General features: G+C 36.7%; 1 protein-coding gene across 1 annotated transcript in view; it reads right to left on the reverse strand.

Annotated features, from left to right (window-relative positions):
• Nucleotides 1-21,172, reverse strand: part of PRKDC (protein kinase, DNA-activated, catalytic subunit) — an 82,773-nt gene that overhangs the window by 40,564 nt on the left and 21,037 nt on the right. Inside the window, exons 25-48 of the mRNA XM_066563001.1 lie at nucleotides 20,598-20,750; nucleotides 19,288-19,395; nucleotides 18,273-18,499; nucleotides 17,745-17,839; nucleotides 16,682-16,781; nucleotides 15,631-15,764; nucleotides 14,877-15,128; nucleotides 13,652-13,878; nucleotides 12,782-12,990; nucleotides 12,526-12,658; nucleotides 11,319-11,477; nucleotides 10,953-11,156; nucleotides 9,339-9,524; nucleotides 8,321-8,425; nucleotides 7,196-7,363; nucleotides 6,781-6,908; nucleotides 5,597-5,804; nucleotides 4,315-4,493; nucleotides 3,111-3,279; nucleotides 2,537-2,602; nucleotides 2,016-2,088; nucleotides 1,634-1,782; nucleotides 392-529; nucleotides 72-191 (exon numbers count right to left, since the gene is read on the reverse strand). Of these exons, the coding sequence (XP_066419098.1) occupies nucleotides 72-191; nucleotides 392-529; nucleotides 1,634-1,782; nucleotides 2,016-2,088; nucleotides 2,537-2,602; nucleotides 3,111-3,279; nucleotides 4,315-4,493; nucleotides 5,597-5,804; nucleotides 6,781-6,908; nucleotides 7,196-7,363; nucleotides 8,321-8,425; nucleotides 9,339-9,524; nucleotides 10,953-11,156; nucleotides 11,319-11,477; nucleotides 12,526-12,658; nucleotides 12,782-12,990; nucleotides 13,652-13,878; nucleotides 14,877-15,128; nucleotides 15,631-15,764; nucleotides 16,682-16,781; nucleotides 17,745-17,839; nucleotides 18,273-18,499; nucleotides 19,288-19,395; nucleotides 20,598-20,750 (3,690 nt within the window). The remainder of the gene's footprint in view (nucleotides 1-71; nucleotides 192-391; nucleotides 530-1,633; nucleotides 1,783-2,015; nucleotides 2,089-2,536; nucleotides 2,603-3,110; nucleotides 3,280-4,314; nucleotides 4,494-5,596; nucleotides 5,805-6,780; nucleotides 6,909-7,195; nucleotides 7,364-8,320; nucleotides 8,426-9,338; nucleotides 9,525-10,952; nucleotides 11,157-11,318; nucleotides 11,478-12,525; nucleotides 12,659-12,781; nucleotides 12,991-13,651; nucleotides 13,879-14,876; nucleotides 15,129-15,630; nucleotides 15,765-16,681; nucleotides 16,782-17,744; nucleotides 17,840-18,272; nucleotides 18,500-19,287; nucleotides 19,396-20,597; nucleotides 20,751-21,172) is intronic.

The following is a 21,172-nucleotide window of genomic DNA, read 5'->3' on the forward strand; positions in this document are numbered from 1 at the left end:
GCCCCAAAGGTCTCAATATATTTTACCCTGGAAGTGTTACACATTTGATTTTATGAATAAAAATTACTCACATCCTCAGTATTAACAATAAGTTTTGCTATGAAGAGGCGGATATTTAATGGTACTGATGGGTTTCCTAATTTGCCATGAAGAAATTTCATCCAAAGAGGAAGATCTACTGGACCTGTCCCCTGAAATTTAGAAGAGATGAGCAAAAATCAAATCACTTTTTGCACCCAACAGGCTTATCAACCCAAAAACCCCCAAGCTCAAGCCACGCAAGTTTCTGTATAATATCGCCAAGAAAATAAATAAATGAAGGGAATCAATCATGACTCTCTTTTCTTGGTAGCATTAATAGAAAAATGCCAACTTTTTAGTTAATACTGGCCTCCTCCACTTTGGGTGTGATCTGGTTCCTCTCCATATGTTTAATCAGAGAGGTCATAGAAGCCATACATTCATGTTGGTTGAATTCATCCATTTCCAGTTCCATCTCATCATTTAAAACCTTGTATTCTGTGGGCTCCTGAAAAAAAAAAAAGGTGTTACTATGGTTAATAACAACACTATGTTTTCTTTTAAATCCCAATCATGCCATGAGTCATTCTGATCTTATCTCTGCTTAGATTTGACTATACACTCAGTGTGTGCAACTGGGAATACATCAAATGTGTTGTTCAAACAGACACCTCCCAAATGCATGCAGCAGATCTGCACTTTCTTTACTTTTTGTGCCAACAGATGCCACCTTTATGTTACTCTGACTTTATTACCTGCCAGGACAGGTGTGGCAAATGCTGAAAGCAAGAGGAGTTAAACTGAATCTGAAAGAAATTATCTCATTTCATAGCTCAAAGAATATACGAACACCTAAATTTTTGTGGATGTGCTGTTTCACACTGACCAGCATCTGCAGCAGCTCTCTTTTGCTAGACAGAGTAAATCACAAAAGAAAATTGTTGAGGTAGAAATTACAACAAAGTAGAAGTGTACTTCCTATCTTGCTTAATTACCCTGCAGCTCAAACACCCCCTTGCTTCAAAACATGGAAACAGTTATCTTCACCAATGTTAACAGTTATTTTGACAGATTGTCTTCAGTGTCTATGATACTTTTACAAACTTTCTATTTCATAGCAAATATCTACTCTATCAGCATTGCTGCTGGTGAGACATATTTTGATTGCAGAAGGAACACAACCTCAAGACTTTGCTGAAAGAACAGTATTTAGTATCTCCCAAGAGCAACAGTTGCTCACAAGAGCAACAAGGTGCCACAACAACAGAAAAAGAAAAATAATTGTTTGATTATTTATTCTATCCAATTGATACAGCCAGTTCTGTCACAGACCAAACAAAGAGGCAAATGAGGAAACCAAATGCCTAACAGCAAAACATAACCATCAGAGGATGTGCCTGAGTGCAGTACAAACCATCTTTTTACCACTCAGGCTGGACTTCACTCACACTTTTTTAAGTCCCCTCCCTCATCTTCTGGAGGAATCCATTCTCAGTCAGGTAGAACAAATACAGAAGACTATAAATTTCTCTTTCTCAACCCCAATAAATGTATGCAATTCCTCAAAAGCATAAAACTTTTCTTTCTCACAGCACATAAGTCACTAAATTACCTTTCTCCTGAAACGAGCGCTGTTAGCTGTAACGTCTGGGGAGCTGTAAGAAAAACCTTGGACTCCAGTAGAAAAATCAAATTGACTCATTTCCTCACTCAAACTGCTATCCATCATGTATGATGAAGAAGCTAAATACTTGGGTTCATCTAGAGAGGAAAGAAGAACAGTCCATTAATCAAAGTAAATATTTTGATTACAAAGAAACAAGCCTTTACTGCCCACTAAAACTTGAGGGTAGGTAGGAATTGACAGTTAGATTAAATACATTGAACACTTTTATTTGTTCCTGCTACTGTAGAAGCCAGTGAAGAATACCTCAAGAAACACAATATGGCAGGTAAGAAAGCATTTTTTTCATCATCATAAATGACTTTCATACCTTGGCTGGTATTCCCTGCATCCCTGGCTTCCTTCCTAATAGCAATGTACCGCTTCTTCCTTTCCAGAGGAACCTAAACAGCAAGAAATAAAGTTCTAATTACTAAATTTTAAAAACATAGTTAATTAATTTTTAAAAAATTACCGATTATTTACACTTTTTATTTACAGAGATACCAAAAAAATGATCAAAACCATTTGACATGAATAGAAATGTCATGTTGTAAATTATTATTATTAATGCTACAGAGAAACAACTGAAATTTTTTATTCCAACAGCCATTCACTATCAAAGTAAGTACACTAAGAAGTATGTTAAAAGATATGTGCATTATAAGTCTGTTCTACATTTCAGGTCTGGATTTCTCTCAGAAAAACATATTTTAAATAATTAGAGGAGTACTCCATTTTTTATATCCTCTTTCTCCATAAGTGAGAGTTGACCTGGTGTTCAGTACCTACACTGTTAAAGTCATCTCCTTTTCTTAGTTAGAAACACTGAAGGGCAGAAATTTCACTCACCTCAATTTCAACAGGAAATGTATACTCACGCTTCAGGTCTATCAAATTTTCAAAAATCAGCAAGTTCTGCAAAAAGCATATTTTGAAATAGCAAAATTATAATGCTGCACACAATAACAATCGTTTTGAATGTATTTTCTTTCTTCTTTAAAAAAATTCAACAGATCATTGTACAGCATAGAAAGTGTGGCTTGTTTTCTCTTCTACATCAGTACTCTAAAAAGAATTTTGCTACTTAATTACTCAAGAATTCACATCACAGAATGTGCTCTGTAAAAAGGTCTCCCTTATTCAAGTATATTCTAAGCACTGGAGAAGTTAAACAATAGGGGCTTTTTCTTCCTATTTTAGAAAATTGATTGGGAGTGGAAGGAAAACAGCATCACTACTTCACCCATTCCCAAACAGCTGGTAAAACTTTCATCAGCTACCACTCCTTCTATTGCCTCACTGGGTAGTTTGTTAGTATAATTGCACGTCATTCAGGTTTCATTCTTTGATTTATTGCCATCAGGTAAAATCACTTTGTGTCTCATGCTCTGGAAGCCTTCTAACAGCAACAAAAGCTTCTCACCTTTTCTGATTTTTCTGAAAAAAGAAAGCCTTGATAAAATTTACTTTCAGTGAAGACACAGCTGATGACAGCAATAGCACAGTTATATGCTGCACAGTGATACTGTCTCCTCTTCTCCAGTAGCTGACTCTCTCCTGCCATGTTTTCTGTAAATGCATCATAGCACGACCTTAAACACAAACAGGCAAGAAAACACCATCAGAAGTCTTTCATTAAGCAGTACAAGAAGGGCTCCAGTCAGAGACCAACAGAATTTCAAGGAAGCAGTATGCAATTAAACCACCTCAGACTTGTTCAAGTATCCTGCAGGTAGATGGAACCAAAATGGAACCATTCAGCAATGACAAAGAAAACCTCCCCAAGTATTTAGACAGGAGTCCTTAATGTCAGAAATGTGATGACAAGTTATGTTCAGGTAAGATGAATGTTTATTTTGATGTATAAATAAACTCCTCTCATGGTCCTTTGTAAAAAAATTATGACTGGACGTGCATGCTAAGGTATTTTATGGATTAGATGAAGAAAATAGTTGAGATGTGATTTTTAAAGGTCTTTGGCACAAAGCCAGTTATAGATCTGCAAATCATAGCCAAGAAATTATTTGAAGTCCTTATAGGACATAGTACTGTAAAACAAAAATCAAAACAAAACAAACAGCAATTCAGGCATCTTATTTTTTTTCTCTGAATATTAAACACACTAAACAATATGAATTAACATATATATTCAGTATTTCTCTTTTGTCCCCCTTTGTAATGATGATCCAGCTAATTACTCCTACTGGGTGTGCTGCTCTATTATGAAATGTAAATAAAAATCAATCCCATCTTCTCATCAGTCATATAAATACCAATTTTGCAATACAGAGCCATACTCCACATAGAAGTGTGAGTATACTGAAACTGAAGTTGTGAAAACACAAATTAAAGGCTAAGAATCATCCTGAAAAGTTAAAATAAATGTACAAGCTTAACAAATAAAAAAAAAGTACAAAAGCAGGAGGCAAAGGTTATTGTAACACAGGATTGTAGTTTGCACTACACATAATTCTATCAAACTCAAGACTGTGTGTTGAATTTAAAATCAAAAGCTATGTAAGAGATTATATTTACCATCTTTTGCTTCATATGGCCTACTTAAAAAAGCACATCTGGTCAAATCCTAATCAGAAATACAAAGTAAATAAAATAAACAATGGTCTTACTTTATTAATGTCTTGGTAAGTTCATTCCCTTCTACACTCATGGCGCCACAGTAAGCTTGGTTAATTTTAGAATCCTTGGAGTAAACTTCCTCTTTTGAAAGACGCACATACATCACCTCTAGCAGCTTGTAATACCCCATTTTCTTGGTAACTTGTGTATCAAAAGTATGTTCATGGGACTAGAAACAAAGAAGCAGAATCTCAGAAGGAAATTTCCTCACTCTTGTCCTTTCTAAATAGTCCCACAGTTACTTTAAATTTCTTAGACAGCCTTCAGCTTACTTCTACCTTCTAAAATAGAGAAAAGAGCTGATGATAATAAAAGACTGACAGATTCTGAGTTCCTGTGTAGTGCAGTTACTAAAACTGGTTGACTCATGCTTGTCTGGTGAGCCCTCTTTACTACAACTGGCCTAAATTATTATAAGGATACTGGAGGAAAATAAGCAGAGTACCAAGTGACAGCTCAGCCTCATGACACATGAAAGCAAAACACACACTGCCATCATCCTTGGTGTCATTCATGAGTTTCTTTATACACCTCATTTTGGTGCCAACATTTACAGCAAAAGGAACATGGTGTGGCTGACTCTACATAGATCATGGTTTTAGCATTTTGTTTCAGTAGCTATAACTAAACTTTGGTGATTTCAGCATCTTGCTCGTCCTGCTGCCTGTGAACATGCACCAGGAAAACCATGGGACTGAAGGACTATAGCAAGAGGAGAAACCTTGACTGGCAACAGATCATGCCTGCAATGATTTTTTTTATACTCTTAAACTGGAAGAAAGGCTGTAACTAAAGAAAGGAAGATCTGTGCTCCTAATCCCTTGCTGAAGAATCTTTGCAATGACTACAGGTGTGTGTGTTTCTTTCTCTAGAAGCAATGTACTTAATTTCAGAGCTTCCATTATGGAGGTTGAAAACCTCTCCCACAATATAGTGACAGGCTACAATTTTACACAGCTTTTATATTTCAAAGTTACAATGGGCTTTTGCTTTTGACAAACCCCTTCAGATATATACATATAACATTCCAACTTCAATTTTTATCCACAGTAGATATGCAGACAAGCATTAACTCCAAAGGAACAGTGTGTTGGGGAATAAATAAAAGTTTATCAGTAATAATCAAATTCTATAACTGTTCCAGGATACAGAAAACTAGAAATCAAACAGTTTTTTATCAGTGCTTCACTCAAAGCTCAGCAAAATACATACCAACATCAACACTTTCTTAGACTTCCCTAATCCTAAATAAAAAATAAAAGTAATTCATACCTTTGTAAACCTGGAATTAAGTGTATCCATAGCCTCTACTATAATCTTGCCAAAGAATACTCTCAGTGCATCCAAGCTGCAGTGCCACAGGAGAGTGAGAAGGGATCGATCCACAAAGGCTTGGCGAGCAGCATTTGAAAGAAGTTCCTCACTTCGGAACATTTTGTGAACAGTGTCCAACAGTAGCACTTGCTTGTCAGTGGGGCTCCTAAACAAGATGGAAATCTCAAGATGGAAACTCTTTTACCAGACTTCACTTATGTCTCACACCCTTAGGACATTTAGATTTTTTAATGACTGCATTCATGCCCTCTTAGGGTTATCCTACAAGACATGCAAAATCTTGGCTGAACTACCAAATATTATGCAGCCCTCAAAAAAGCCCACCTCTGCTTCTTAGCCTGCAAGAGATGGCAAATTTGTTTGCGTATCTTTAATAATTTAATCCTAAAGCAAACATTTCTCGGTTCCTTTTTACTAAACAACCTAAAAAAATAATTATCCAGTATATGTGAGAGATGTAGGCAAACCAAAGGAAAAAAAAAACCTGTGGCTATCAAGTGTTCCAGTACTAGATGATCTGCTATTCTGAATAATTTTATTATAGCAAAAATTTCAAAAATGGGATACGGTCATAAGCTAAATGACTTTGTCCAGGAAGCTACATGCTCCACTATAGTCACTACTCAACAGCCTATCAAAAATTGGAATGTTGGTTTTGGAAGAGATACTGAATACCTCTTCTGTGGACATGAGCATGTTTGAGTCTACAATTTACCACCTTGGAATTATTCAATTAAATAAGTGCATTGTTGTATTTTCAAAGAGGTTGAACAAATTAACTTACTATCAACTTAAGTGATCATGTGGTTATATAGGGATAGCAAATATACAACAAACAAGTACTATTTTCAACTGGATTATCTCAGAACAAGCTTATTTACAGAAGGCTTTCCAAATTTGCACAAGCACTGGAAGTGTAATCTGGAAACTGATGTTACTTGTTCACACTTTGGAAATACTTTGAAAATGTAAAGACAAAAGCAAAATCTGAATTAAAACTATGACATAAAACTTTATAGTGTAAATCATTACTATTATAAGGACATTAAAATACAAGAAGCACATTTGCTTTAGCAAAAATTCAATGAGAACAAGCACAAAATCCAGCGGACTAAACCCACCTTCTGGAAATTCTTTTGAAGCTGGCTTGAAATAAGTCCTCCATGAAATGCCTGTGGTCCCTACAGAGGATTTCTGTCATCAGTTGCAACAACATTGGACTCTGAGACAATTCTAATGCATCTAAAAACTGAAGAAGCAGCAACACGTCACATGAAAAGCCACAGTGGATCAAATAATTCAATCTAATGATGCAATTATTTTTTAATACTGATCAGAAGCAGATGCACAGAAGTATGGGCTTATTTAATGTGCTTCTGTAGATTCAATTTCTGTATAAAGACATAAACCAGAAACACAAAAGCTGATCTCCTCATGTGAACCAAAAATCTCTCTCTTTAATTCCAGATCCTATGAAACAGTTTCCAGACACAGTTCACTCTGGCTTCTAATTATGTATTCATTAAAAATACTGACCTTCTTAGTGCAGTCTACATAGTTATTGTGCTTCAAGGTTCCTTTGGGAAACTCATCAGACCTCATGGGAAAATTGAAAGCTACAAGTTGATCCAGAGCATTCTTAAGGTCATTAAGCTTTTCTCCTGTCAAATTAGTGAAGAACGGGAGAATTATCACTGCTTGGCCCTGAAGAACAAAAAAAAACCAACAAACATAAAAAAGATAGTTTCACACTAAAAAAGAAGTTATTCCCTAACTATGAAGTCAGCTGAATAGGACCACAAAACAGCAGCAGTGGCTGTTCTTATTGATTCAATGGCTCACTGTACTAATAAAAATATGTTATGTAGCTGCTTTTCTTTCCAGCTTCTAGATCAGAAAACAGCTTTTAACTCTCATGTCACTGCTGAGTGAGAGAAAGCTAATTATGGCTGACATGGCTATGAATAATATATCATTGTTCTTTTAAGCAAGCATTCATTCTCACACAAGTCATTGATTTCATGCATCACCTTGCAGCTAAAGCAAAATCCCAAACTTTATTTATTTTGAACACACAGGAAAGTACAAAACTTTGCCTAATTAAAGGCAGGCTGGTTGAGAAACAACTACACAAAACTTCCATGAGTACAAATTTTTTTATTACTGTAGTCCAACCAGCATCTTTTATAACTCTCAGTCTGCAGTACTTTATCTCCCTCTCCTGACCAAGCTGCATACAGCAGCTACTCCATTAGTACCAGTACTAATGGACAGATATGGATGTAAAGATCATGACAAGTGTTCATCATTTGACCCGTAGGAAATGCCCACTCCTTGCTAAAAGCCTGTTTAGCTGTCATTTCTCAAATGAACACTTGGCAGTTCCCAACAACTTGCAACTGATGCTAATTTTTTCTCCTAAAATTTACATTCCTTTCTTCTGAGCAAGGGAAAAAAAACACCTTAAAACAAAGCTTGGCATCTGTGATAGTGTCTTCTGTCTGAAGAACAAAAAGGATAATTTACAAGTTCTAGGATGTTGAACAGAAGAATAAAAACCCAGAAGTCTGTGATAAAAATTAAGCCAAATAACAGAATTCCATGAGCAACTAACATTGTAAACTGGGGAGGGTAGGGAAGCTGTTGAAGTGAGCAGTTTACCTTAAGATTTAAGCCTAAATTCTGATCAGTAAGTAGACTGGTATAGGTGTTAAAAACAGCTGTAAATGCTTCATGATTGGTATTGAAAGAAACTGAAGAGTCTATCTGGAAATACAAAAGAAATAAAAAATTAGTTTGGGGTTTTTTTAAGTAGTTAAAGAGATTTGTATTAAAGTGTAAAAAAAACCCTTGAGCTATAGAATTATTTATTTTCCAAAAATACACTGAATTAACAGAAAGCACATACAGAGTGATTTTGGTTTTTAAAGAACTATAAAAGCTCCTACACAGTACAAACAAAATTGGGATTCGTCAATTAAAAAAAATATTAATCTCCTTCCGAAAGCCAAATTTACTACCGGCCATTTCAGTGCCAGCTAATCCAGCAATACAGTTCACCTTCTGCATCCTAACATATACCTTTAAAACAATTCAAGTTTAAAATAATTAATTATAAAAAATTAAAATTATGCTCAACTGTTGATCTTTGAGTGTATTTGCGTACAACTACTTTTTACAAGTTCCTACAAAAATCCCAAAAGGATAAGTAGAAAATTATGTTTTCAAAATAGAGAAAAAAAACCCCAGACCATAATCTCAGTGTCACAGAAATTAAGTATGTAAAGTAAAGATAATTCTGCAGTTTGTTAATATGGGCAGAACTCCTCCACTGTAACTTTCTGGATGCCAACTTGACAAAGAATGTTACCAGAGACTACTCAGAGCTCACTCTCTGTACTTGTACCTGCTCTCCAAAAGGAAAACAGGCACCTAAAACATGAGAACAAAAATAAAAAAAGGTGGTAGGAGGGAAGAAGAGCAATACCTAGTAATTTCCACCTGCCTCAAATTTTTCTGTGCTTTGCTAATAAAAACACCCAGATTCTAACAAGGCCCAACTTTTCCCTTTTTTTCTCCCCAAACACAAAACATTTGACCTGAACAGCATTTCTTGAAAACACAATGCAATCCCAACAGAACCAGAAAGGTTACCTGAAGTTTACAAAGCAGTACATACCTGCAGAACTTTTGCCAGCAGGGTCAGGAGTGCCATTTTGCTCTCAGCAGATGAACCTTTGGCCCACCAGCCATCCAGTTTCTCCCAGTTTCCTAGTACAGCTGTCACCAGTTTTGCCCCCTGCTGCTTGCGCACAGCACGGTCCCTAAAGCTCTGATCTAACATGCCATTCAAAATGCTCCCCACCTGGAAGGAAGAGCAACAGGTAAGATTCTTGCACCCCAAATGAAATGATGATAGAATCGCATCAGTGGTATGGGCACTCATAAAAAAGAAGCATCACAAATCAATGCTAGATCTATATCTCAAAAGGATGTAGAGGAAAGGTCTCTGCAGGAAATTAAAAACCCATCCTTCTTGAAAAAAAAAAAGAAGACATCTCTCCAATTTCTCCAATTTACTCCTGTTTCAGAGTACAATGCAGCAATTACTTCTGATGCCTTTTGTGTATATATGGAGAAATAAATGATAATCCAGACTAAAGATCAATACTTGATAATTTTAGTTAGTGTGAAGTTGAAAAATAGCACACATGCTCTAACTTATTCACATCCATTTTGAACAGAAAAACAACCCTTGCATAGCACGTGTGAACTAAGTATGTTTGAAATCTCTTTTCTTCAAAAATAAGTATTCACTATCATCTATCAGATAAACTTAAAAGAATTAAAGTATTGCAGCATGCTCATCACAGGAAACACTAGATAATCATCATCAGAAACAGGTTATTAAAACATACACATTCCTCTAAAGTCTAACTAAAGAATTTTTGGTATCACCAAAATTGATGCTGCAAGTCTTTCAAACTACTTCTTGGATGCAGCACATCTAAGCATAACATTTTGGATTATAAATTCATCAATTATTTTTAAAGGATGATTCTACTTTGCTGAGCATATTTTTAATCAAAAGAAAAAGCAGACTTGTGATCTTTTTGACCCTTCTGTTTGTCAGAAGCACTGAAGGAAGACTTTCAGTTCTGTTTCCTTCATGGCACTGAGTTCTGTAAGTGCTGTAGACAAACAGGAAGAACTCTGTTCAGCCAAACAAGCAGTGCTGAGACTGAGTACATGACAAAGTATCTCATATTTAATTCAGCTCAGGAGGGTTGTGTGTCTGTATGTCTCTCTTTCTAATACTCTGATCTAACTCTACCCTAGTCCTGTGGACTAAATACCCATTAGTAGTTGGAGCTTGTGTTTCGGTTTAGTTTTATCCAAAACAAATCCAAGTCACGTGCTCTGGGACCATTCTGCAATGAAAAGCAAAGCACAGTAAATGGGTTCCTCCTTTGAAAGGACATTTTTTATCTGAAGTACTATGCAAAGACATCCTGAAATACATAGATCTCAAGATAGGTAATAGGTAAGCACTTTCCACTCAGTTTGATCTGAGATCACAGAGTAATGGCAGGTTGCCAGAAATCATGATGGTAGCAGCAGCAGGTCAAGACAAAAAAAACCCTGAAACTTAAACGAAAAACTATCAATGCACTGCTGTCTGAAAGTCAACCCAATGCACTTTTTCCTCTACTCCACCTCTAAAAACAATAATGCAATTGTTACTTCTAATATTCTCTTTTGATTTTGTCCTTTTAAAGAGTAAGACCAATACCATTTGAGGATTGCTGACAGATGATTTCATAAGATGGACTATGATCATATCCAGGTTTTTCAGTAGATGTTGATTGATGGTTTCTGAGAACAGGCTGTAGAAATACTGTCCATGAGAGAAATTCATCAGTTGGTTCTGTGATGCTCCTGACAGTGGCACAGACAACACTACTGTGTTCAACAGCAGACTTACTAGCTCCTCACACTGAAAATCAATGCATAGAGACAAGAGTTATTTCAAGGACATCACATTTCACTTTGAAATTTCTTAGAAAAGCACATGATTTTTTTTTCCAAGCTCCCACCCCAAACTTTTAAATTTTGTTTATTTTATTTTAAAGATTATAACTGGAGAACCACACCCTACCTGCTCATCAATTGCAAAGGCCAGCTGCAGAAGATTGTCAGCTAATCGCTTCCTGCTGATGTCTAAGCATGGAAGAGAGACCCTTTCACCCCCAGGTGCAATGCCTTTATAAACAACTGAAAGAAGCTTGGAGCCAACTGAGAAATGAGACCCTTCATCCTATGGAAACCAACAAAGAAGTGACAATCAATAAAAGCTGAAAAAAGGCTTCCAATCCATCTGTATAGTTAATTAAAACACTTGAATTTCAGATAATTTCCTTATAAAGCAATGCAACTATACCATGACAAGATACCTTTCTAACTCAGGGATGAGATTTTAAATGAGACAACCCTATTGTGTACAAAGTTCAGAACAAACTAAAAGTAACTTGACACTGTTCCAAATATTCTGATCCTCCTCCACCTTTTCAGGCTTACTTGACTACAGAAGTAAAAGGAATATCTAAGTCAGGATGGGAGTGACACAAATGGTAAACCATGCAGCTCCTTGATTATCAATATAAGGCAACCACAGGTCTAGATTTTGTTGATACAGAGAATGGATAGCACACAGAAATTAAGTATTTTGTAACTTGTTAGCTTTGTTCAGCCCTGTTACAGGCTCATTCACAAATTCTCAGTCTTTGTGGCTGTTGCACAACCTGTTCCTTCAACTGCCCAAAGTAGAGATTTACTACAATCAGAAACTTAGTGGAAGGAATTTGAGTAATATAGTCTACATCCTTACACCTCAGGGGTCTCTATTCTGTTTTCCTGCAACTCAGACTCACTACGCTGCTTCTGATCAGTCAGGAAATATTCCTTTTCTAATTTCCCTCATCACTTCGAATGGTCTCTGTGTAAAAGTTGTTTAAAAATGCCTCCTTTATAGGATAGTTAATCCTGAATTTTTGAGCTTTCAGTTTTGTGAAGCACACTTAAAGGAAGTTAGAGAATCTACATTCTGATTTTCAGAGTCTGGAGCCAACCACAGAAAGACTAACATAATTATAAAGGTTGTTCAAGTCTCAATATTGTGCTACTCAGATTTGTAGATTAACCATAAAACATTTATTTTTGATCCCATTCAACACTAGCTCTTCACTGTTGATCTCATTTTAAACAACATCTGATCTGTTCTCTGGTTTTTTTTCCTGGTGTTTTACACAGGAAAAGCTCTTTACAATGTACAAATGTTTACTCTTATCTTCTGTATTAATAATTACCTGACCATGAAGAACAGAATGAAGCAGGCCAGATTTCTGGAGCTGCTTACAGGCAGAAAGGACAGCATCAAACCTAACTGGATCCAAACGTGCCTCTGAATTAAACAGATCAACAGAACAAAGGTCCTCAAGGCTAGAGAGGAAAGAGAAGCAATAATCTTACATTAGTGCACCCACAGACAACATTATTTACTTTCCATGGTGAGGGTTTGTTCTGGACTCATGCTTACCAGAAAGCCCGAAAACCCCTACTTACCTCTGCAGTGTGATTCTTTTTTTTATGCACAATTCCAAAGATTCCTGATAGGGAGATTTCATCAGAGCTTTCATGAGTCTTACTGAGATATCTGGGAGGTTTTTCATGACTTGCACATCAGCTGTGTTAAAGCCTATGTGTGATGGATCACACACTGTCATCACCACAAGCTCTATAAAGCTGGCATTTAGCAGTTCCTTCTCAAGCAGCTAGAAAGAAAAAAAAATTAAACATAAAAACGTGAAAAATTAATTCAGATGTCTCTATTTAGTTCTTAATAACTTATCATTAATCCTATCTCAAATGAAACCAAACATGAAACAGTCCCTATTCTTGCTGATTTTCTCTACTGAAATGTCAAACTTTCAATCACTTAGGCCAATGCAGAGAAATGAGGTATCTATAAACATAGACATGGGATATATGCTATCCCACCAAACTGCAACTTAGATCTTTTAAACCACATAGACATGTTTCAGTCTACACAACTGTAAATCCTGATGTACATATCTGTACATACTATTAGAAATTCGCTGACGAGACAATCACAGTCTCAGACCTAAACCTGGAGGTGTAAATTTTCCTAAGAGACTCGTAAGTATTATACTTTATATAGTTAAATATGTATTATATTGCATCAAATAGACCAATAGAGAGACAAATAGAGAAACCTGAATATCTATACTGAATTCAAGAAAGGCAGATTGTGTCAATTCTTTCTGCCTTTCAAGCAGATACCACCTCCACACATTTAATGCCATCAGGAATCACAGAGGAAATATGCACTGCAAGTACTCCATATAAAGAACATGTATATGTAACTACATATAAAATTTGTATATTTTATCCACTACAGATTTCAGAGGCTACCTTCCAGAAATCCTGCTGGCACATTTCCAGGATGACAGTGACAAACTCCAAGATCCGGACTATAATGGTGCACTTGCTGTAGTTGTACTTGTCCCTTTCCTGAGGACTGAACATGCTGCCTTTGGAACTGCTATCAAAGCACTGCTCTGCAGCATGGATATCATGCAAAGCAATAGTGTCCAGGAAGAACTGCACAGCCTTCAAGAACAAGGAACCTTCATTTACACCTAGGAAGAATTACACGAAGTTGAAATGATTATTGTTTCATGCTTGGAAGAAACCAGACAAACTGAGATGACAAACAGAAAGAGGCACATCTCACACCAGTGTTTTCTGAAAGCTCTCTGTTTGTTCCAAATATTACCATTCTGAACAATAGAATAGCAGGACAGCATTGTACTTCATGATCACTCCAGAAACTAACCACTAGAAGCACTTATTAACAATGATGATGATTTAGGCTTATGTAATAAAATGGATAAAAAATTTTAAATCCCTAGTTTTTAATGACTTAGCCCTATGCTAGCTTCTTCCAACATATTGTTTTAAATCAAGACACATCTAACACTGACAGACAGACCACCTGAAACTTGTACAAGACCATGAATCTGTACTATCGCTGAACAAAAGCATTTTGTTTAAGCTTGCAAGAATGATTGAAATAAAAACCTTTTGGGACACCCAGTGGCTACACAAGGTGTTGTTATTTTACCTGACCAAAATTCAAATGCAGCTTTTAGACCTGATGTAGTTGATGCATCAGGAAATGAAGAAAGGTAACATATATGGGACTTGAAGTGAAAAGATGCTTTCTTTCATTGTTTTCAGATAACTTCCTCCAGATATTAATAAACAGCAGGTAAAAAGCTTTAGAAGGATTTCAAGAAAAAAATTATAAAAACCTATTGCTTTTCTGTGCAGTGGGAAATTAGCTGTACAGAATAATTTTTGAAGATGAGATAAAGTAAAAAGAGATGCTGGTAAGTGGATGACTCAGAAATGCAAAGATTTATTTCTATGGCTAAAAGGAAACATTTTAAGACACATAGTACTTCATAAAAAACCCCCATCCCATTACAACTGTCATTGGAAAACTTTGGGAGAGTTTGTAAAACCGTCTATTCTACATTTGAGAAAAGAATTTAAATTCCAAGTTAAGAACTCACCTTGGGTGAGCTTTGTGTAACACACACAAATGAACCTAATACAACAGTTAATCGCTCACCCAGTACTTTATCAGGTTTGATCATCTGCAGCTCAAAGAACGTATTGTAGCAATCCAGTGCTGCTAAAAACATGTCCATCCACTGCATGACAGCCTGCAAACTGAAGGGTTCCTGCATGCCACAGAGAGTTGGCTGAGAAAGGATCCCAGATCTTTGGGCATCGGTGCCACCTCCTTCAAATTTGTTAATGAGGAAAGAAACACCCCTGTTTTTTAGAGTATCAGCCAGCCAAGAAGATGGAGACTTGTTTCCTGACAGAAATAGAAAAAGAAATATAAATTTTCTAGGGAAAATGCATTTCAAACTAGCAAGGAACTAGAAGCCAATGAACTAACAACTTTGTGATTTAAACTGGGTCTTCTAGCAGAGAAGGTATTGATTTTGGTTTAGCCTTGGTCACATTCCTAAAATTCCCATATTTCTCTTCCTTCTATAAGGAAGAGGTCAATTTTTAAGACATTCATAGTTCCCCCCATCAACAAATTTCGCTTTTTTTAGCTGGATACACAACAGCAATTTTGGGCCTGGAAGTAAGTCTGCAATAAAAGCCTCTTCTGTGCCCAAAAACATCCCTCAAACTCTGAGGTTCTCACAGTACCAAATTTGCAATATAAGCAACAACTCTGTTTCTATTTAACAATGCTGAGTGAACAGATATTTACTTGTAATTACTACCTTGCATAGAAAACACAGAGGGAAGGTATGCACAGAATATAGAAAGCAAAGATAACAGTGCACTGTGACTTAAAATACCTGGTAACAAAGGAACAAATTCATAGAAGAGCTCCATGGCTTTATGGCGGCACTCTGTCTGAGGTCGTCCACACTGCACTAAGAGCCACATTACAATGTCCTGAAGACACACAGGCTTAGTAGCTGGGAATCCCCTGCACAAAAATATTAGGGGTTAACAGTTCCTCTTGCCATCTACCAAGAAGCAATAATAGTCTCTCAGTCGAAAACAATCAAAATGTTCCATGAGCACTATGAATCCCTTTTATCTATTGAACCACCACCCATCTGCACTACCTGAAAGAGCTCTTCCACCATCATGTCTGGCACTGCTTTCCCTTCTCCCCACTCTAGTTGGCATAGTCCTTGTGGAAAACAATTTTAAATGTAAAAGCAGGTATCTTCCCTTCTCTTTGTAAACTCACAGAGGAAAAACTGTGAATAAAGTTTAAATAAGCCGCAACAGTTTTTCTCCATCCCCATAATCACTTCATTTCATAACTTAACAAATGCCACACCAGTGACCCAAATCTAAACTCCCCTTGTCAGTTTCTTTAAGATCACATGATAATTTTGGTAAAAAGGCAACTAAGGAGGTCTCTAGTCCAACCTTCTGATCAAATCAGGGTCAGCTAGGTGACTCAGAGCTTCATCTATCCTCATACTGAATCCATTTTTGCTTCTTTTACCTTTTTTGCTTCCCTTCTTTAACTGCTGATCATCCTGTTGCAGCTTGCCCTGCTTCTGGTGACATTTAAGAACAGTAAGAAAGGCTTTGGGGGAGTTTTGTAGCACCAGTGCTAATGTTATTATATGCATTGCTGTGAGGGAAACATGCCTCTTCTGCCTCTTTTTGCTAAACTAAATCAAGTTCACCATGCTGGAATAAAGAGTCATGCTCCTCTCATATTATGTCCAGTGTTTTCCCACCAGTAGTTCAACAGACAACATCAGGAGGTCTGTATCAGCAATTGTCACAGGATGAAATCCTCATTCAGAATGCCAAGCATTTAATGGAACTACTGGTCAAGTTTATTAAAATGCAATATGGAAACAACTGCAAATAGCTGACCGTGGTACCCGCCGTTTTCCTTCCTTGTTCAGAGAAGGTGCTTTATGCTTGATTATGCGCTTCAGGTGATTAATAGCATCACAGCACTGCTGGGCAGTACCTGTTGGAGAGACAGAATTGACATCTCTAAAAAAATGCCAGTAATTATGTTAAATGAATTGAGATAGCACTGTAGACATGGTGCAAGAGACTTATACAGATGATCATGTCTACCAGCTCCACTACGCTGTGCTTCTACAGTAAGTTCTTCAAAGGTGCAGAATGAAATCACAAAACACCAGACAGGCCAACCTGGCCTGAGCCAAGCCTGAGGCCTTTGGTATATAACTGTGCCTTCTACTTTTTGTGATCATGCTTAGAGAAACTATGACATTTTCCCATGTGAGTAATTCTTCTGGGCACACTTCTACCATGTCCTGAACTCTTCCTCAGAAAGAAATTAAGTTTTGTTACACCAACTTTTGGCTTTCTAATCTAATTACTATTAATTGATAAAAAAGCATGAAAAAAAAATAAAAGAGAGAGAAAAGTAGATTTACTGAAGAATCATTAATACTGTGAAAGAGGTCACAGGCTCTTCACACAACTACATACTGCTGTAAAGAATGACAAGACAATGAGGAAAAGGTATCACAAAAGAGTGGAAATATTCCATAGAATCTATCAAAATGACAATTTTTGGAGCATTTATTTGTTATAGAAGAATAGACTGATTCTCACCAAGCTACATTTTTTTACACCATGTAACTGCAAAACTACAACTCAAATCTGAAGCACCACCATAATTTTTAGTGTTATTACAAAACTGTAAATCATCGTAAATATTAAAAGGTTCTTTCTCCTAGGCTCAAAATATTCCACCTTTATACACTGCAAGGAATTGATTCAAAGAGTTCCTAACTAGATATCAAATGACCTTTCTACTGATAATGAAAAATAATTCTTCCTTTGTTGCAGAAGTAAGAAAACATACTTTTCTTACAGTTAAAGTTTTTCTTTGTTAACCCAAGATTCCACAAGGATCTATTTTCTTTGTTCTACAGTTAAATTAACTATAGCTCACCTAATGACTTCTCATCTGCATGGGCTAAAGCCAGGCTTTCCAGAAAAACAACCAGTGCTTCAAATACAAACTGCTCCACCAGAGAATTTTCTTCCCTTAAACAAACAGGAAAACATTCTATGAGAAACATGAATAGAAGAAGCACTAAATGTAAAATCCTAATAAAAAACTACCAAATTAAATACTGTAGAGATATAGACTGCAAAAGATGTTTGCACAAAAAAGTACATCTAAACCAGTTTAAAAAACAGCACAACCTGCGCTGCTTCAATCAGACAGTGAAATTTGCTGAGCATCCTGAAAAGGCACAAAAAACTTCTTATAAACTTGTGATTAATATTTATTTTTATACATTTCACACAGACAAAGCCCAAACAACAAAATTATTATTAAATATAAGCTGAGTAACTGAATGTTACAGCTATCATATACATTAGTAGAATGAGTGTCACTGGGTGACTATTTGAGCTGTTACTCTTTTTATCCTATTGACCAAGTTAGTTACTGTTTCAAGCTCTGCTTGCTCACCTAAATTCTCTGTAGATACTGTTAAAAGCAAGTGCTGCACCCAGCCTCTTGAAAGCACTGGGGTGAAGAGCAAGGCTGTACAACCGTTTAAAAAGAGACTTGGTGTTTGCTGGGCTTTCCTCCTGCTGTCGTGGTGTTGTCTGCTTGATAGACCATTTCAAGAATTCTCGTATGCACTGACCACAGAAATCCCTCAAAGTGCTGTCAACTGGATCCACTATGCCACTCTGAAATTACACAAGGTTATTTCACCTCAAGAATGAGAAAACCCCCTGCCATTGGCTCTGTGCAGTATTATAGCAGCTTATCTACATTGCACTATTTGCAAATTAAAAAACTGTACTCACAGTTTACCAGAAATTAACAAAATTCAAAATTGCTACTGTCCAAAGGAAGGGCAGAACTTTCAGCCCTCACAGTGCTGAATTATAGCTCAAGATCTGGATTTCTATTCCCGTCTCAGCCATCAGTGTAGGAATCTTGTCTACGTCACTTCATTTTCTGATGGGTGGGTTTCCTCTGTGTAAGAAGTGGTGGGACAACACTGACTTTTATTAAAAAAACTACTCCAATCCTCTTGACCTATCTTGCCTCCAAACACTTCTGTTCAGTGCAAATGCTAGTTTTAAATGCAAAATTTTTGCACCTGGTGAAGGAAAAGATACTTAGAGAAAAATTAAGGACACAACAAAGGCATTCAGGGGATGAATGGTGAATGGGCTTCAGTTGTTCCTAACTCATACTGATGATAAAGAGTGTTTCATTTATCTGAAGATGATATACCTGCATTTTGGGAATGCCAAAGAAAGAGAAATTCATCATCCAAATCTCAGTTAAGAAATATTAAATGGCTACTAGAAAATAAATAAATAAACCAACCATTTTCTTTCTTTCCAATAGTTAAGGGGTCATTCTATCTGTTCATGTGTTCATGGTTGCTTCAGCAGTAAAATGATGCTAGTTAAAAATAAAGTCATATGGCACAGAGAAAAGAGAGGAAAGACTTATGACCTACCAGGATAGCTTCCAGGAATGCCACTGTATCTTGACTCTCAAATTTTTTGTTGTTGGTAAACCAGTGAATGAGTTGCATGACCAAAGGCTCATACAATTGTCGTGCTACCTGAAAACAGCAAACATTAATACATATCTATGCTACTTTGCTATTAATATGTAAGATTAAAAACCTGTACTTTGAAAAGTGGTCTACAAAATGAATAACTAATTTCCTATTACATTCCCATATCAAGGATCAAAAAATCCAAGACAATTCAAATGGGTTAGATGCTTTCTGTTCAGCCAGTCTCCATGACCTCCAAGCTTACTTTCAGTAATATCCTTTGAGACAAAGAACATGGCATGCCAGACTCATGTGCTAATACACAATCAGGGAAACAGGGATGTTTGTTTCTCAATCCATATTTAGATCTAAAAATCTATTTTTAACATTAATCTAACTTCCCAGATTTCAACAATTCTGCTGGTAAATCAATTTGATTGATTACTGTCATACATGAAGGGAAGAAACATACATGTCATGCATGAAGGGAAGAAACACTAAACACACTTATTTATGCATATACACATGCTTCAACTGCAGTGCCTGTGCCTTGGACCAATCCAGACATCATTTACCTATGGTTTCTGTTCAGCCACACACCAGCAAAAGAGGTATCACCTGAACTGGTAACACAGATTGCTGTCTATTTTAAAAGAACACAAAATCCCTTTGATCTCAAAGTAGATACAGATGCCAGGGTCCAAGCAACAGTCTCAAAAGGCACAAAAACCTGTAATTTCTGTGGAGATGAACCTATGTGTCTGTTCTGTTTTGTGCAAAGGAGGAGAAATATCAAGTTCAAATGTTTGAATGAAATATATCATCAAAGAGGCAGCTACAAATTCTCTCCTAAATGCCTTTCCTATGAATGTAGCTTTGCACACACTCAATATTAAAACAATCAACTTCACCTCCAATTAACTTCTTACTGAAAGACAACAGAAATTAAATGTGGTGATAAAGAGGGTTACTGCCACAAACTCCCTGAGTGAACCATGAAACCTGAATCTCTCTTGTACACTTCTCTGAGCTACTCTGAACTAGACTACATTACAGAGGTATTTAAAATGAGTATTTGAAAAGGTTTCAAACCCACTCACAAAATCCAGATGGATCCATCCCTAGAATAGAATTTCAGCCTACAAAATACTCTTCATTTGGGGGAAAAAACCCAACATGTTAGGAAAACATCTAAATCAAACTATTAATTCCCACATTCAAAGGTACTTGAACAAGGTAAAATTTGTATAGATGAATCTGCTTACCTGGTCTATGTCACAAGCAAGTCGAAGCAGCACTGGAAATACTCGCTTATGTAGATGGTACATAGGTGGGGGACCCTGACATCCTTCTGGCATCTGAGAGGCTTTCCCCAACATATATGTGACTATGCCATGTAGCAGCTCACATGCTGCAACCTGAAATTTAAAAATCCCTTTGGTAATGCATCCATTACTTTCACAGAGAAGACAAAATTGTGGGCAGGAGAGAATGAGTCACATGAAAGGGGGTACTTGAGAAATCATACCTATGGTAAATCACCATCTAGGAACAGATCATGAATTACCATGGAAGTAATTTACACACCTACTAACTGGTGTTTTTCCTAATGTTTTAGTCTCTGTCATGGGCAGTCACATATCAGCTGGAAAAAGATCACCATCAGAAAAGTCACCCATAGTGTTTTCAAGGGTACTTCCAGTCTGGACTCTTTGGGTATCAACATCCCAATCCAGCACAGCACCAAAATATCTGCTTAAGTGTTCTGCTGGACTGTGCCCACAAGTTCATAGGCTGGGCATGAGAAGGAGGTCAAACAACACTAGTTTAAAAAGATCCA

The sequence above is a fragment of the Molothrus aeneus genome, chromosome 1 (genome assembly GCF_037042795.1).
Source record: "Molothrus aeneus isolate 106 chromosome 1, BPBGC_Maene_1.0, whole genome shotgun sequence".
Lineage (NCBI taxonomy): Eukaryota > Metazoa > Chordata > Aves > Passeriformes > Icteridae > Molothrus > Molothrus aeneus.